Here is a 16,198-nt window from a genome sequence, read left to right as displayed (position 1 = left end):
TTGATCACCTCTGCAGTTTTAGTTATTTTCGCTATAAACAAAAAAAAAGCAACAATGAAAAAAAAATTTTTTTACTTTTTGCTATAGTAAATATCCCACATTTATTTTTATTTTTTTAAACAAATTTCTTCATCAGTTTAGGCCAATATGTATTCTTCTACATTTTGTTTTTTTGGTAAAAAAAAAAAAAGAATCCCAATAAGCGTTTATTGATTAGACAAGTGCACACTGAAATATTTTGTTTCGGAATTTCGTTCCGACCTGAAGGGCCAGGTATGCTCTTGAAGGGGGACCCATGCCGTTTTTTTTTTAAATAAAGTTGCCTGGCCTGGGGGCGACTTAAAGTCATGTTGTAAGTCGCGCTGTGATTCACACTCAAGTCATGTCCAAGTTACCTCCCAAAGTCATGCTGGAAGTCGTGTTGCCCCTGTGTGAATGGACTGTTAATGATACAAGTTCAATAGACACAGATTGTTATTGTCAGAGTTACGCTGAATCTCCTATTCTATATCAAACTGTGTCACAACGAAAACTAAAATAAAGCATTTATTTATGTCGGATCTTTCGTTTTTCGGATTCTGTGCATTTGTTATCATTTGTCAAAACAATAATGAAAATACCTGAAATTCGGACGAAAATGCACATGTCTAATATTGAATGGTTTGCGTAAAAATTAGAGCATCTTCAAGATAGGGGATAGATTTACAGCATTTTTATTTTTTTTACTAGTAATGACCTGTGATTTTTATCGGGATTGCAGCAGACAGATCGGACACTTTTGACACTTTTTTGGGACCATTGGGATTTATACAGCGATCAGAGCTAAAAATAGCCACTGATTACTGTATAAATGTCACTTGCAAGGAAGAGGTTAACACTAGGGGGCGATCAAGGGGTTAACTGTGTTCCCTATGAGTGTTTTTAACTGTGAGGAGGATGGGCTTACTGGGACATGACAGAGATCACTGTTTCTGACTACTGGGAAGAGTAATATACAGAAGAAAGTGATTTTTAGGGACTTTAAATGAATTTATGGTCTGGTAAGGCCATGTATTCCATTCCTTGGGACTTTGATTGAAATTATGGCCTGGTATGGTCATACATTTCCATCCCTATTATGTTCTTTTTTAATCACCTGGAACAGTAGATCCCTGTCATGTCACCTGTCAGAACGAGGAAATGCCTTGTTTACATCTCTCCGTACGGCTTGTGTACAGGGCAATCGCGGGCCGCTGGAAAACATTGAGTCCTCCACGATCCCACAGAGTGCAGCGGGAGCAAACATACACCGGCAACTGAGCCTGTGCGAGCCTCCGTACACCAGCGGCGATTCGCGCAGGAGAGCTATTGTGCCACCGTCAAATGACGGTGGCTGGTCTTTATGCAGTTAAGGATAGAAAGCATGTAGATATTTCTTCAATGGTGGCACAGATATCAATTAAACCAGAAACTGAAGTGCCACACCACTGCCAAGCGGTCCAGATATAACATTATTCCAGCAAAAGTTAGGGGGGAAATCCAGAAAATAGCCAACTTTGTACCCCTGACTTATCAAAATTGTTCTATCTACTCCTCTTAGTAGAGGTGTGGCTTTTCAAATCTTGCTACATTACACTACACCCAAAAAGATTGTGGAGATCCTCTGGGGTGTAGCCTGACCGGGAACCAGATCATTTACATCAACATCACTAATTTAAGATAGCAATACCAGTGAGAAAATGCTTTGGGTCCAGCATATCTTTCCAGGGATAGATCAGGGAGACCCCTGATGTATCCCATTAATGTAGAGAACCTGTAGATAAAATAAAATTTACCTCAGAAGAGATTAAGGTAAGGATATAATGGAGGGTTTGGTGGCGAAATTGTATACAATTAATCACAGCAGAGACATCCCTATGTGTTCATATAAGGTGATTGAATGTTTGCGCACTTGGTGCGGTGTTTGCTTCAATATTTATCATACTGTACTGTAATTTGTATTCTATTTAAACTGATCTGAGTGGGGCAGGTAATACAACATACAGGCTAAAGTGAATCTTATAGTAACAATTAGAGTAGAATGTCACTCTCCCAATCAACAATGATTATTGTTAATCCTTATGCTGCTAACGTTCGTTAATAGAAAAAGTGTTCATGGTTTGTGGTGCTCAGATGCAGTGAAGATACACTTTTAATGGAAAGCAACACCACACATCATATTGTTTATCATTACTCATTTGTTTATTTAATGATCATTCCAATTATTTAAATACATTCGCCAAAATGTTATCTATAGTGTTCAAGTATTCCATCAGATGAAATGGTGGAAATACAACTCATGGTTCTCTAAGTTCTGTGGTCCGTAGACCAAACCATGTCATACATACATCCACCTGTGACTGCTTCCAGTTCTTAGCAAGAAAACAAAAACATCCCCTATTATTATAATTATATACAAAGTGCAACATTGTGTACAATTGCTCACAAAAGACACATCTGTGTCCAAATAGGCCAATTGAAGCTTTCTGCACTTGGTGTTTACGTCAATGTTCAATATAACTTGTATTCTTTTTAAATTGATTGGGGGGGGGGGGGGGGTTGCCACATCATCCCTTTAATCCAGGACACACAGGCTTATTAAGTTGGTAATTAAACTCACTTGGTGTTTTATCTGCATTAAATCAGCCTCAGAACCTGTGTAATTAATATGTGTCCTGGATTAAAAGGGATGATGTGGCAACCCCAGGCCAAATCAAATTGTGGACATTAACTGGAAGGCAACACCGCACATCATATTGTCTACCATTACTCATTAGTTTATGAATGAATCCATAGGGCTCAAATAACCCTCCATGTGGAATGGTTGAAAAATAACTTATGATTCTCAAAGTTCTGTGATCCGTAGACCACGTAGACATGCAGTGAACCAACTGTGACTGATTCCAAATCTTAGCAAGAAAAAATGATCGCCTAATAATAAACTGTAAGTCTGCACACAGAAATATTTCTTAATGAAAAGCACTAACTGTTTTACAAATAGAACAGCATATTTTGCAAATGTGTTTACACGTAAAATGTCCATTTCAATATGTGAGCGCTTTTGTTGAGCAATCGGTAAATGATGTCTGGGTGGACAACTTAATTTGCTTGACAGGTTTCACACTGAACCATTTTTCTTTGTTTTTGTTTTGAATTGTTTTTTTATTTTCACTATTTCCATTCCGGTGCTTTACCATAATGTTCCTGTGCTCTCTATTCCTTTACGCCAGTGGTTATCAACCCTGTCCTCAGGGCCCACTAACAGGCCAGGTTTGCAAGATAACTGAAATACATCCCAGGTGATATAATTTGCTGCTCAGTGATTGCAGTATTCTCATCTGCATCTCCCCAAGGTAATACGTAAAACCTGGCCTGTTAGTGGGCCCTGGGGACAGGGTTGATGACCACTGCTTTACAATATCCATTTCATTTGGACAAAGGTAGAACAAATATGGCAATCAGAACCCTAGATCTAAAGGGATTCAGGATTAGCAATATTTTTTTATTGCAAAGGTAGGATTTATCCATTGTTTAAATTAAAAGGAAAAATTCATACTTAAATCTGAACTTCAGGCAGATAGAAAGAGAGGAGAGTGACATAAAGATTAGTTCACCCGTGTGTATCTTCTCCATTTATTGTCCAGTTACCAGCTTGGGGAGGGACAGGAACTGTAAGCGTTAATTAACTGCAGCAGCAGGGAAACATCAAGTCTCTTGCCCTGCCAGGCAGGAATGTGTTGTGTGGCAGAGCTGTGAAACTGGGTCTGGATGGACAGAAACACAAGTCTTTTAGCAGGAAAAACAACTACTATATGTGTGTAATATGTGCATTTACCTGTGTTTCAGAGGTTTAGCACTCAGTTATAACATTTCAGCAAAAGCACTGGCATGAACTACTAATTTTAAAATCAATTAATAATAAAGGATTTGCACAGAAATATGTTTTATCGTCATAATACATATATTTAAATTGCAATGGACTGTTTTTAATGTTTAATGCTGTTCAAAGTTATTACATTTTATATTTTTTACATGATCTGGTGCCCTTCACATGAGATGTCCACAACCTGATGTATGCAATTATGTACGTATACAGAAAGATCAGTATTGTGAGTTTTTCCTATCGATATACAACTTTCTGCATGTAACAAAGTGTCAATATAGCTGCCTCTGGCTTTAACTTGTTTATGAGTCTGTTTGGTAAGTGCGACGACTGTCTCCAATTAGCTGTGTTTTCTCATTCGCGTTTGTTGGCTGCATCACAATAGGAGTATGACCATCTAGAAAAGAAACAGAGAACATTTAAAATAGTTCCACTTGACAAAATATGATATTTTATTTAATGAAAGTATGGATTTTCAGTCTTCTCTAAACTAGCTAATAGGTAAAGCAGATCTAAACCCATTCACTTAATTATCATGTATGCTTTAGCAAGTTAGTTTCATTTAAAGCGAACAAGGTTCTCAATTCCGATCGTGTGTATGCAATTCCGACGCGCAAAAACTCACGCATTCTCAGATTCAACTACGAGACGGAAGCTATTGGCTACTGGCTCTTGAACTTACTTTTTCTAGTCCCGTCATATGTGTTGTACGCCACCGCGTTCTTGATGGTCGAATTTGGTGTGACCATGTGTGTGCAAGACACCTTGAGCAAAATCCAATCAGAATTCTGTCGGGAAAACCACCAGAGCTTTTTCCGACCAAAATTCCGATCGTACCCATCCCAGATTGAATAAGCTATTCTCAAAGGCAATGATTTTAATTAACTTTCTCCCACGCCGCTCCCTGGTACACTGTAGACCCGTGAGCGTAAGAGCAAATTAATTTTTCACACTTGGCCCAGTACAGGGGCCAAACCACTCAGACCACAGAGGACGATAACTCATGTACAAACGGCTCTACAGTGTACCCTGCTTCATCTTTCACCCTAACCTAATTCTGCTTCCTTTCGACCAAAATGTTGTTTTGTTTTAGACGAACGTTCTGTCTTGGATAAATGATACGACCATACCCTCTGTAAAACTGTTTACTTCTGTAATGCTACTTACTGAGCTGTTACTCGTTTTATCTTTAATAAAATTTTCATGGAAGAAAAAAAAAAAATTCCGATCGTGTGTACGGGGTTGTTTTAAAAAGAAAATGTTTTTTTTTTCAACATACTGTCACCAGTGTCCCTGGTCACCCCCACGTCAGTCATATCATGTGAGAGTAAAAAAAAAAAAAAAAAAAGAAAAGAAATAGAAATGTTTTATTTGATTTTATCGGATATATTTTATAACAGAAAGTAGAAAATATCAGGTTTTTCTTTACATTTGTCTGTGTTTTTTCATTTATATCGTAAAAAATAAACCCAGAAGTGATCAAATACCACCAAAATAAGGCTCTATTTGTGTGAAAAAATAATAACATTTCCTTTTAGGTACAGCATTGCATAACTGCAGAATTGCCAGTTAAAGTAGCACAGTGCTGAATAGCAAAAAATGCCCTGGTTATGAAGGGGGTAGAACCTGTCGGATCTTAAGTGGTTAAGCTAGCCAAACACATTGCAATTTGATTGCAAAGTGCATTTTAGAATTACTAATAACTATGTATTGTGAGGGCCCACTGTATTGGATATAAACTGAGTGAATGGAAATACATGTTGCCAAATTGAAATAAGGCTGGGAAACATCTGTGGATGTACAAAGATTCTTCAGACAGGCCACATATATATTTTCCTATTTTTAAAATCATTCTACAGCTGTATTGTGACTTGTATTAGACCAATGGGAACTTAAAGTGATTGTAAAGTCTCCTTGCCCAGATTCTCCTCTTCTCAGGTCCCTCTTAAGCACTCCTGGCTCCTCCCTCCCGCTGAGTGCCCCCACAGCAATCATCTTACTATGGAGGCACATGAGCAGAGCCACAGCTCTGTGTATCCATTCAGACATGGAGCCGCGGCCTGGTCCTGTCTGTCTGACTTTTATTGACAGCAGCGGGAGCCAATGGCACCACACCGCTCTCTCAGCCAATGAGAAGGGGAGTCCAAGGCAGCAGAGACAATCTTAACATCTCGCTGGATGTAGATTGAGCTCAGGTAAGTATTGGGGGGGGGGGGGGGGGATGAGGGGGGCTGCTGCACACATAAGGCTTTTTATCTTAATGCATAGAATGGATTAAGATAAAAAAAACCTTCTGCCTTTGCAATCACTTTAATATAATATAAAACTTTATCAATTCTATTCAATAAACTAAATGGCAAATCTCCTGACACAATGATTTGAAAAAAAAAAAACACTTTTACTCCTCCAGGGAGAGGACTTTGACATGGGCAAGTGGCCATACAAAATATAAAAGATTAAATAGAAATAGCAATACGTAATTTAATAGTATAGAAGCATTAAAACTGACAAAAATAAAAATAAAAAAATCTCCTGCCACACACTTGAAAAAGTTCCTTAAAATCCCAAACTAAGTGTGAAAAATTACAAAGCAGAAAAAAAAGGTAACACTAAAATTAATACATGAGCAGTAAAGAACCAAACAAAATCAAAATTGTGTAATCTCCTATTATATGGCACAATTATATCACAGCATTCAGAATAAACGAAATGCATCAAATACCCTTAATTATATTTTTGTACCTATATGAAATTTCAACATATAAATGTATCAAACTATTTAAAAATAATCCAACTAGCCATGTGAAGTGATCAGTATCTTCTAACAAATTGAGATCAGATGAGCCTGATGTAAATATACCACCACCTGTGAACATCCCATCATCAGAAAGAAATGCACACTCACTGAACTGTAAACTCCATTACTGCAAAGGTTACATTACTCTGAATGATCTTTTAGCCAAATAACAGAGTCCCTATCAGGAATGACAGCTCCCCTTTAGCAGTCAGGGTGGATTGATTTCTCAAATTGCCAGAAATATAACTCTCCTTCAATGAATCATATAAAGAGAATGAATACTCTAATACACGTGGCAAATAACATTTATAAAAATCAAAATAAAAACTTGTACATAAAAATCCAGCAGAAATGACTAATATACAACTCTGCTGAGGCAACAGTACCATATTGGTGCATAAAGTTCCACTCGATACGCTTCGTCCAAAAGGACGACATTAAGGCTCATCTTACCTTTTCATTGATGGGGTAAGTAAATCTGGTGAGTGACAGCATTTCTCACAGTGGTTGGAATCATACAACAATTGAGAGTTTATTGGAGGACATTATTGATATACATGGTATTGTAGTTCAATACAATTTCGTACCTGGAACTACTTTCATGATTCAAGAGAACAGTCTCACTTTTGGCACTGTAACGTTGTTTCATCTTTGTTCACAATGGATTTACATATATACAGTGGATATATAAAAAAATCCACACACCCCTGTTAAAATGTCAGTGATGTAAACAAAATTAGACAAAGCTAAATCATTTCAGAACTTTTTCCACATTTAATGTGACCTATAAACTGTACAACTGAAAAGCAAACTGAAATATTTTAGGTGGAGGGAATACAAATAAAAAATAAAATAATATGGTTGCATACTTGAGCACACCCTTAAACTCATACTTTGTTGGAGCACCTTTTGATTTTATTACTGGCAGGGCTGGCTTAGCCCTTCCTCCTCTGGGCTGGCCGCTCAGCTGTCGGCTAATTGCCAGCTCTCTTCTCTCTCCACAGTTACCAGCTGTTCCCAATGATGCTCGTCTGACCTGCCTATTTAAAGCCTCCAAGCTCATTTCTCCATTGCCTTCACGTTGGTCACATCACAAGGAACTATCTCCTGCTGTTTGTTTCAAGACTGGCTTGCTGACATCTCTCCTGGCTTCTTATCCTGCTTGCAGTTGCTCTCCTTGGATCCCTGACTTCTGGACTGGCTGATTACCCGATCTGGTTTATGAACTTTGGACTGGCTGACTACCCGATCTGGCTACTGGACTCTGGCTATGCTTGACTACGCTTTTTTCTATTTACCTTCTTATTTTTATTATTTATAAACAAGTGTGATTTGATTGTACTTCTGTCTCAGTCTGTTTCATGGTTCCTGGCAATTACAACACTCAGTTTTTTTGGGAATGAGTCTATCCGCATGGTACATCTTGACTTGGCAATATTTGCCCATTCTTCTTTGCAAAAACACTGATCTGTCAGATTGCGAGGGCATCTCCTCACAACCCTCTTCAGATCACCCACAGATTTTCATTGGGATTCAGGTCTGGGCTCTGGCTTGGCCATTCCAAAACTTTAATCTTCTTCTGGTGAAGCCATTCCTTTGTCGATTTGGAGTTATTATTTGGGTCATTGTCATGCTGAAAGATGAAGTTCCTCTTTATGTTCAGCTTTCTAGCAGAAGTCTGAAGGTTTTGTGCCAATATTGACTGGTATTTGGAACTGTTCATAGTTCCTTCTACCTTGTCTAACGCCCCTGCTCCAGCTGAAGAAACACATCTCCAAAGCATGATGCTGCCACCACCATGCTTCACTGTGGGTATGGTGTTCTTTTGGTGATGTGCAGTGTTGTTTTTGCACAAAACGTATGTTTTGGAATTATGGCCAAAAAGTTCAACCTCGGTTTCATCAGACCATAACACATTTTCCCACATGCTTTTGGGAGACTTCATATGTGTTTTTGCAATATTTAGCCAGGTTTGGATGTTTTTCTTTGTAAGAAGAGGCTTCAGTCTTGCCACTCTACCCATAGCCCAGACATATGAAGACAATGGGAGATTGTTGTCACATGTACCACACAGCAAGTACTTGCCAGATATTCCTGCAGTGCCTTTAATGTTGCTGTAGGCCTCTTGGCAGCCTTACTGACCAGTGTTCTTCTCATCTTTTCATCAATTTTGGAGGAGTTTCCAGTTCTTGGTAATCTCACTGTTGTGCCATATTTTCTCTACTTGAGTTTGAATATGATTGCTTAATTCTGAACACAGCTACATCCCCAGTTATAATAGTGTGCACACTTATACAACTACATTATTTTATATTTTTATATTTACTTCTCCCTCCTAAAAGATTTCAGTTTGTTCAACCAAGTTGTACAGTTTAGGTCACATTAATGCTGGATTCACATCTATGCATTTTTAGTGCTTTTTGCATTTTGCAGATCTGCACTACAGTCCATTAAACATGGTTTCCAGTGGAACGTGTCCTGTAGTGCAAATCTGCAAAATGCAAAAAGCACTAAAAATGCATGTGAATCCAGTCTAAAGGTGTAAAACGTTTGGTAATTATTTATCTTTGTCTCATTTTTTAACATCTTAGAAACCTGAAGTTTTAACAGGGGTGTGTAGACTTTTTATATACACTGTTATTTACTGTTTTCAAAAGCCTTGCTTGGAATTTACTAGCATGTACAATTATTTTGCTTTAAAATATTAAGACAACTATCTATACGTCCAGATACGCTATGTCACCAAAAGTATCGGGACGCCTGTCTTTACATGTACTTTAATGGCATCCCAGTCTTAGCCCTTAGGGTTCAATATTGTGTTGGCCCACCCTTCCCAGTTATAACAGCTTTAACTCTTCTGTGAAGGCTGTTCACAAGGTTTGGGAGTGTGTCTATGGGAATATTTGATCATTCTTCCAGAAGCGCATTTGTGAGGTCAGGCACTGATATGAACTAGAAGGCCTGGCTCACAATCTTTGCTCTAATTCATCCCAAAGGTGTTCTATTGGGTTGAAATCAGGGCTCTGTGAAGGCCAGTCAAGTTTATATAGACTAAGGCTGAGATGCCATTAAAGTTCATGTGCGTGTGTCCTGGAGTTCCCTCTGGGTGATAGTATGGGAGTTGCGGATCTGACTGCCCTCATGGTTTGTTTTTTGCTGAGTCATTTCCGCACAGGTTTGGGAAGCGAAGGGCAGGAAGGGGGAAAGGGGATTTCATACATTTTGGTTTTGATTACTTATTTGTAATGTATTACTATATACAAGCTGTAAGTATGCATGGTACATTTTGCTCATGAGATTTTCTGGGTTGTATGTATCTCTGTATTATGTGCAGGACCCTGCTCTGGGGACCGGTCCACCACTTCTTCTGAAAGATATTTCAACCAATAAACTATGGCCGCCATGAAATTCCTTACATGGAATGTCCGTGGGATTCGGGACAAGCTAAAACGCACAGCAGTGTTTGGCTGTCTCAAATCCTACAGGGCGGATATAGTAGTTTTTGTAGAGACGCATATAACCGGCCAACTCCAACTTGTGCTTAAACGCCCATGGATAGAGTAAGTATACCATGCTACTCCTTACTCCCATGGTATTTCTATTTTAATAGCCAAAACAACTCAATTTGGAATCATTTCGGTGCAAACGGACCCCCAGGGCCGGTTAATTTTTTTACACTGTACTTTATATGGTAAACAATACCTTATTCTGGCCTACTATATTCCTCCACCTTATAATTCTCCGGTGGTTAATGAAGGGTTCCTGTACATGGCCCAGCACCCCATGCTCCCTGCCATTTGGCTTGGGGACTTTAACATGGTCCTAAATCCAACTAAGGATAGACTGCAGTCGAGCCAGCTACCTACCACTACCCGACAAAGCCATACACTGATTTTCATTGACAGACGCACAGCGCTTTAAACACCCAGACATCCAGGCCAGTTCATGTTTCTTGGTGGCACACTCCACCATGTCCCGAATAGATTTCATCATAATCTCAGATGTTCTGCTCCCCTTGAGGACTAAAGTTATCATGCCAGATCCCTGTCTGATCACGCCCCATGTTGGGCATCCTTATGCCTGGCTCCTCAAGCTGGGCCTCGCTCTTGGCGCCTCCACCCTTTCAGGCTGTCTGCTCTAACTGACTAGGATGACATACAGAGGGAGTGGCAATTCTACTTTAATACCAATCAGGACACTGTGTCCATAGACCTATTATGGGAAGCTTTTAAACTGCATGTCCGCTCCACCCTCTCCAGACGTATAAACAGGCTGAAAGCTTCCTCCAAACTATTGCTCCAACAGGCCTCAGAGAGACTGATATCAGTAACAGACAAATTTATGTCAGATGCCACACCTGCCACTGTCTCAGCGCTTAAGTTCCAAACAAGCACCGTCGACCAATTACATTTTGAAAAGGATAGGCAAAACCTTTTCTTTTCTAGACAGCGGGTATTCGAACAGGGAGAGAGCGGGTGGGAAAGTTTTTGGCCAACTTGGCCCATCAGGATTCTAGACCACCCATGGTGGTGCCCTTGGTGGATGCACAGGGAACACTTCTAATGAATCCCTCGTTGCTTGCTGCGGAGTTCCACTCCTACTATGCCAATCTCTACTCTTCCCAAGTAAACGTCACTACACAGGAGACCCAGGCCTTCCTGCAGAATATACTCTTCCCCCAGTTGTCTGAAACTCAGATATCCGATCTCGAGGCCCCCCATCTCCATGGATGAAATTGCTGTGGCAATAGCGACCCTTGCTCCCGCTAAAGCCCCAGGCCAGGATGGCCTGCCATTATGCCCCATACACACTATCAGTTTTTCTGCTGAGTTTTCCATTAAGATTTACCAAAACCATATAATATGAGGTCAGACCTTAGGAGTTTCAATTTGTATGCATTCAGGCAGGCCCTTGTACTACATGGTTTTGATAAACCTGAAGGAAAAACTCAGCAGAAAAACTGATTGTGTGTATGGGGCTTTAGACTTTTATGCAACATACTCGGAGGTACAGATCCCTGAACTTCTGAAGTTATACAACCATATATTTGAATCTGAGACCCTACTTCTATCCCTTCACCAAGCGATGATCATTGCCCCCCCCCCCCCCCCCAACCAGGCAAAAATCCTCATTACCCTGATTCCTACCTTCCAATCTCATTATTACAGGTGGACATTAAAATATTGGCAAAAGTACTAGCCACTCGCCTTAACCAAACCATTCTATCCCTTATTCATCCTGATCAAATGCGATTCATGCCTGGGAAAAGCACAGCCATGAATATCCGTCGCCTCCACAAACACCAAGAAGGCTTCTCCTAGGCTTTCTGCGTGCTTGACAACTAACATTATACACAGTTAGTTGGAGAGGAGGAGGAGGAGAAGGTAGTCCTGTATGCCGATGATATGTTGCTGTTTTTCAGAGATGCAGGTTCTTGATTGAAAGGAGCACTAGAACTATTGAATATGTTTTCAATGTTTACAGGGGTTAAAGTGAATTGGGATAAGTCTTTGTTATTCTCTATTGACAAAGGGGCACAAGATACAGCTCCCCCAGATCTACCGTTAAAATGGGTATCAGAATTTAAGTATCGAGGCATAATAATATCTTGACAGGTCAAAGACTTTAAAATGCTGAATTTAGATCCAGTAATACAGGAGTTTCTGTATTTATTCAGAAATTCTCCGCAGTGGTTGCCTAAGACGTTTTTTTACACAGCTATACGGTATGTTTTCTACATTTTATATGGAAAGGCAAACCAGCTAGAATTAAGCTATGTGTCCGGCGGTACAGGGGGGATTGGTTTTCCCAGACCTTTATAAATATGATATGGCTACACAGCTGGTGATGATAGGGAGATGGCTGAATCTGGATGGATTTGACTCTGCCACGATGGTAGAGGCCGCAGTGGTCCAGTCACGGGAGGCACTGCAGTCATTGCTGTTCCGTGGATTAAAATATAGGCGAGATCTGACTCCCTCGATGATTACGACAGTAAAAATATGGAGAGCAGCCATGGCAAAAGAGGACCATTTGAGAGGGGATTTATCCCTAAACACTCCACTATGGAGAAATCCAGAGCTCCCACATTTGGATTCCATCCAAGATCCAGGGGCATGGACTAGATTTATGATTTAAAAACTATCACAAGTTGTACCCGAAGGGAGAATTATTTCATTTGCCGAAATAAGAAAATGTTGGAATATAGCTGGGAACTACACTTTTAAATACATGCAGTTGGTCCATGCTTTATTAGCTCAGTTCCCAGAGGGGATCCCACAATTGATAGAAACAGAATTAGGAAAAAGACCAAAAAAAAGCAAATTTCAATTTTATATAGCTACTTATCCAAAAATAAATTTTCAGATATAAGCAAGCTATGTGAAAGCTGGACAAGAGATGTTCCAACATTAGTAGATAAAAACTGTGAGGAGATATGGAGATCTCCATTCCAAATACTAGTATCTCTGCAAGATAAATTAATACAATTTAAAATAATACATAGAATTTATTATACGCCATACAAATTATACAAAATATTTCCAGCTAACTCTTAAAACTGCTGGAGATGTGCAGGTACCCCACGAAATGTCATCCACATATTCTGGTCTTGTCCAAAGATAGTGATATTCTGGAGGTAGGTTTTGAGAGTAATTACTACAGTAACATGAGTCTCTTTAAATCAAGAGGCAGAGATCTGCCTATTAGGATTAATAGGGAATAATATCACCCCTATAGGAAGGAGAATACAGGTGGGTCTGTTGCTTCTTTATGCTAGAAAGACAATAGTGCTGAATTGGAAGAAGGCGGAAGCCCCAACGTTAACACAGTGGAAACATTTAGTAAAAAGTAATCTACCATTATATAGGGAAACATATTGGAGTAGAGGACATGGAGAGAAATATGATAGAGTATGGGCAAGCTGGATAGAAAATTCCATAACGGCATCAGGATAAAACAGCATGGAGATAGGGCAAGCCACACCAAAAGGGGGGGGGGGGGGGGGTAAGAGGGATATGAATGTACAGTGGTGTGAAAAAGTGTTTGCCCCCTTCCTCATTTCCTGTTCCTTTGCATGTTTGTCACACTTAAGTGTTTCGGAACATCAAACCAATTTAAACAATAGTCAAGGACAACACAAGTAAACACAAAATGCAATTTGTAAATGAAGGTGTTTATTTTTAAAGGTGAAAAAAAATCCAAACCATCATGGCCCTGTGTGAAAAAGTGATTGCCCCCCTTGTTAAAACATACTATAACTGTGGTTGTCCACACCTGAGTTCAATTTCTCTAGCCACACCCAGGCCTGATTATTGCCACACCTGTTCACAATCAAGGCATCACTTAAATAGGAGCTGCTTGATACAGTAAGGTCCACCAGAAGATCCTTAAAAGCTACACATCATGCCGAGACCCAAAGAAATTCAGGAACAATTGAGAAAGAAAGTAATTGAGATCTATCAGTCTGGAAAGGGTTATAAAGCCATTTCCAAAGCTTTGGGAATCCAGCGAACCACAGTGAGAGCCATTATCCACAAATGGCGAAGACATGGAACAGTGGTGAACCTTCCCAGGATTGGCCGGCCGCCCAAAATTACCCCAAGAGCGCAGCGACGACTCATCCAAGAGGTCACAAAAGACCCCACAACAACGTCCAAGGAACTGCAGGCCTCACTTGCCTCAGTTAAGGTCAGCGTTCATGCCTCCACCATCAGGAAAAGACTGGGCAAAAATGGCCTGCATGGCAGAGTTCCAAGGAGAAAACCACTGCTGAGCAAAAAGAACATCAAAGCTCGTCTCAATTTCTCCACAACACATCTTGATGATCCCCAAGACTTTTGGGACAACATTCTGTGGACCGATGAGACAAAAGTGGAACTCTTTGGAAGGTGTGTGTCCAAGTATATCTGGCGTAGAAGGAACACTGCATTTCATAAAAAGAACATTATACCAACAGTAAAATATGGTGGTGGTAGTGTGATGGTCTGGGGCTGTTTTGCTGCTTCAGGACCTGGAAGACTTGCCGTGATAAAAGGAACTATGAATTCTGCTGTCTACCAAGAGATCCTGAAGGAGAATGTCCGACCATCTGTTTGTGTACTCAAGCTGAAACGAACTTGGGTTCTGCAGCAGGACAATGATCCTAAACACACCAGCAAGTCCACCACCGAATGGCTGAAGAAAAACAAAATGAAGACTTTGGAGTGGCCTAGCCAAAGTCCTGACCTGAATCCTATTGAGATGTTGTGGTATGACCTTAAAAAGGCCGTTCATGCTCGAAAACCCTCTAATGTAACTGAATTAGGACAATTCTGCAAAGATGAGTGGGCCAAAATTCCTCCAGGACGCTGTAAAAGCCTCATTGCACGTTATCGCAAACGCTTGGTTGCAGTTGTTGCTGCTAAGGGTGGCCCAACCAGTTATTAGGTTTAGGGGGCAATCACTTTTTCACACAGGGCCATGATGGTTTGGATTTTTTTTCACCTTTAATAATAAACACCTTCATTTACAAATTGCATTTTGTGTTTACTTGTGTTGTGCTTGACTATTGTTTAAATTGGTTTGATGTTCCGAAACACTTAAGTGTGACAAACATGCAAAGGAACAGGAAATGAGGAATGGGGCAAACACTTTTTCACACCACTGTATAAATGTATATGTATAAGTTTGTAGTATTTGAGGAAATGACTATGAAATTCGGCCAGCAAAAGTCCGATGAGAGCTTTTCCTTTGGAAAATGCGACCATGTGTATGCTCCATTGGAATTTTGCTGACCGAATTTCCGCCAGCAAAAGTTTGAGAGCATGTTCTCAATTTTTCAGACGGAAAAAGTTTGGATTGGAAATTCCGATCATCTGTAGCAATTCCGACGTGTAAAATTCATACTCAGAAACAATTCGACACATGCTCGGAAGCATTGAACTTAATTTTCTCGGCTCGTCGTAGTGTTGTACATCACCACGTTCTTGACGTTCGACCATGACCATGTGTATGCAAGCCAAGTTTGAGCGGAATTCCGTCAGAAAAACCATCATAGCTTTTTCCGATGAGAATTCCGATTATGTGTACATGGCATTAGAGTGCATATACGGCACTAGACATCAACCAGCATGAAAATGCAGCTGTTATCTTACAAAATATGGTACCCGCAATTCTTCCCCACACATCAGGAGAGTACCAGCGAGTTGCATACAGCGTGTATGAAGACGACAGCTACTCCCACCTATGCATTTCATAATTTTGACTTCCTCAGGAGAACAGGAGCATTATAGCATAAGAATTATCTTATGACAAAAATCAACAGATAAAACTGACAATGCATGGCAGCAAATTCAGTAAGAGATCATACATGTAGAGGCGCATATATACAGTGGATATAAAAAGTCTACACACCCTTGTTAAAATGTCAGGTTTTTGTGATGTAAAAAAAATGAGACAAAGATAAATCATTTCAGAACTTTTCCCACATTTAATGTGACCTATAAACTGTACAACTCAAT

General features: G+C 39.9%; 1 protein-coding gene across 1 annotated transcript in view; it reads right to left on the bottom strand.

The window, feature by feature from the left end:
* Positions 1–2,198: 2,198 nt before the first annotated feature.
* The window catches only part of DNAJC5B (DnaJ heat shock protein family (Hsp40) member C5 beta), a 232,722-nt gene continuing 218,722 nt past the window's right edge, over positions 2,199–16,198 (bottom strand). The window contains exon 5 of the mRNA XM_077492798.1: positions 2,199–4,298. Within this exon, the coding sequence (XP_077348924.1) occupies positions 4,204–4,298 (95 nt within the window). The 3' untranslated portion in view covers positions 2,199–4,203. The remainder of the gene's footprint in view (positions 4,299–16,198) is intronic.

Source organism: Lithobates pipiens, unplaced genomic scaffold (genome assembly GCF_037356315.1).
Source record: "Lithobates pipiens isolate NorthernLeopardFrog02 unplaced genomic scaffold, aLitPip1_a1.2 Scaffold_19, whole genome shotgun sequence".
In the NCBI taxonomy this organism is placed as follows: Eukaryota; Metazoa; Chordata; class Amphibia; order Anura; family Ranidae; genus Lithobates; species Lithobates pipiens.
The sequence above is the reverse complement of the archived record's forward strand: the minus strand, read 5'-3'. Positions and strand labels throughout refer to the sequence as shown.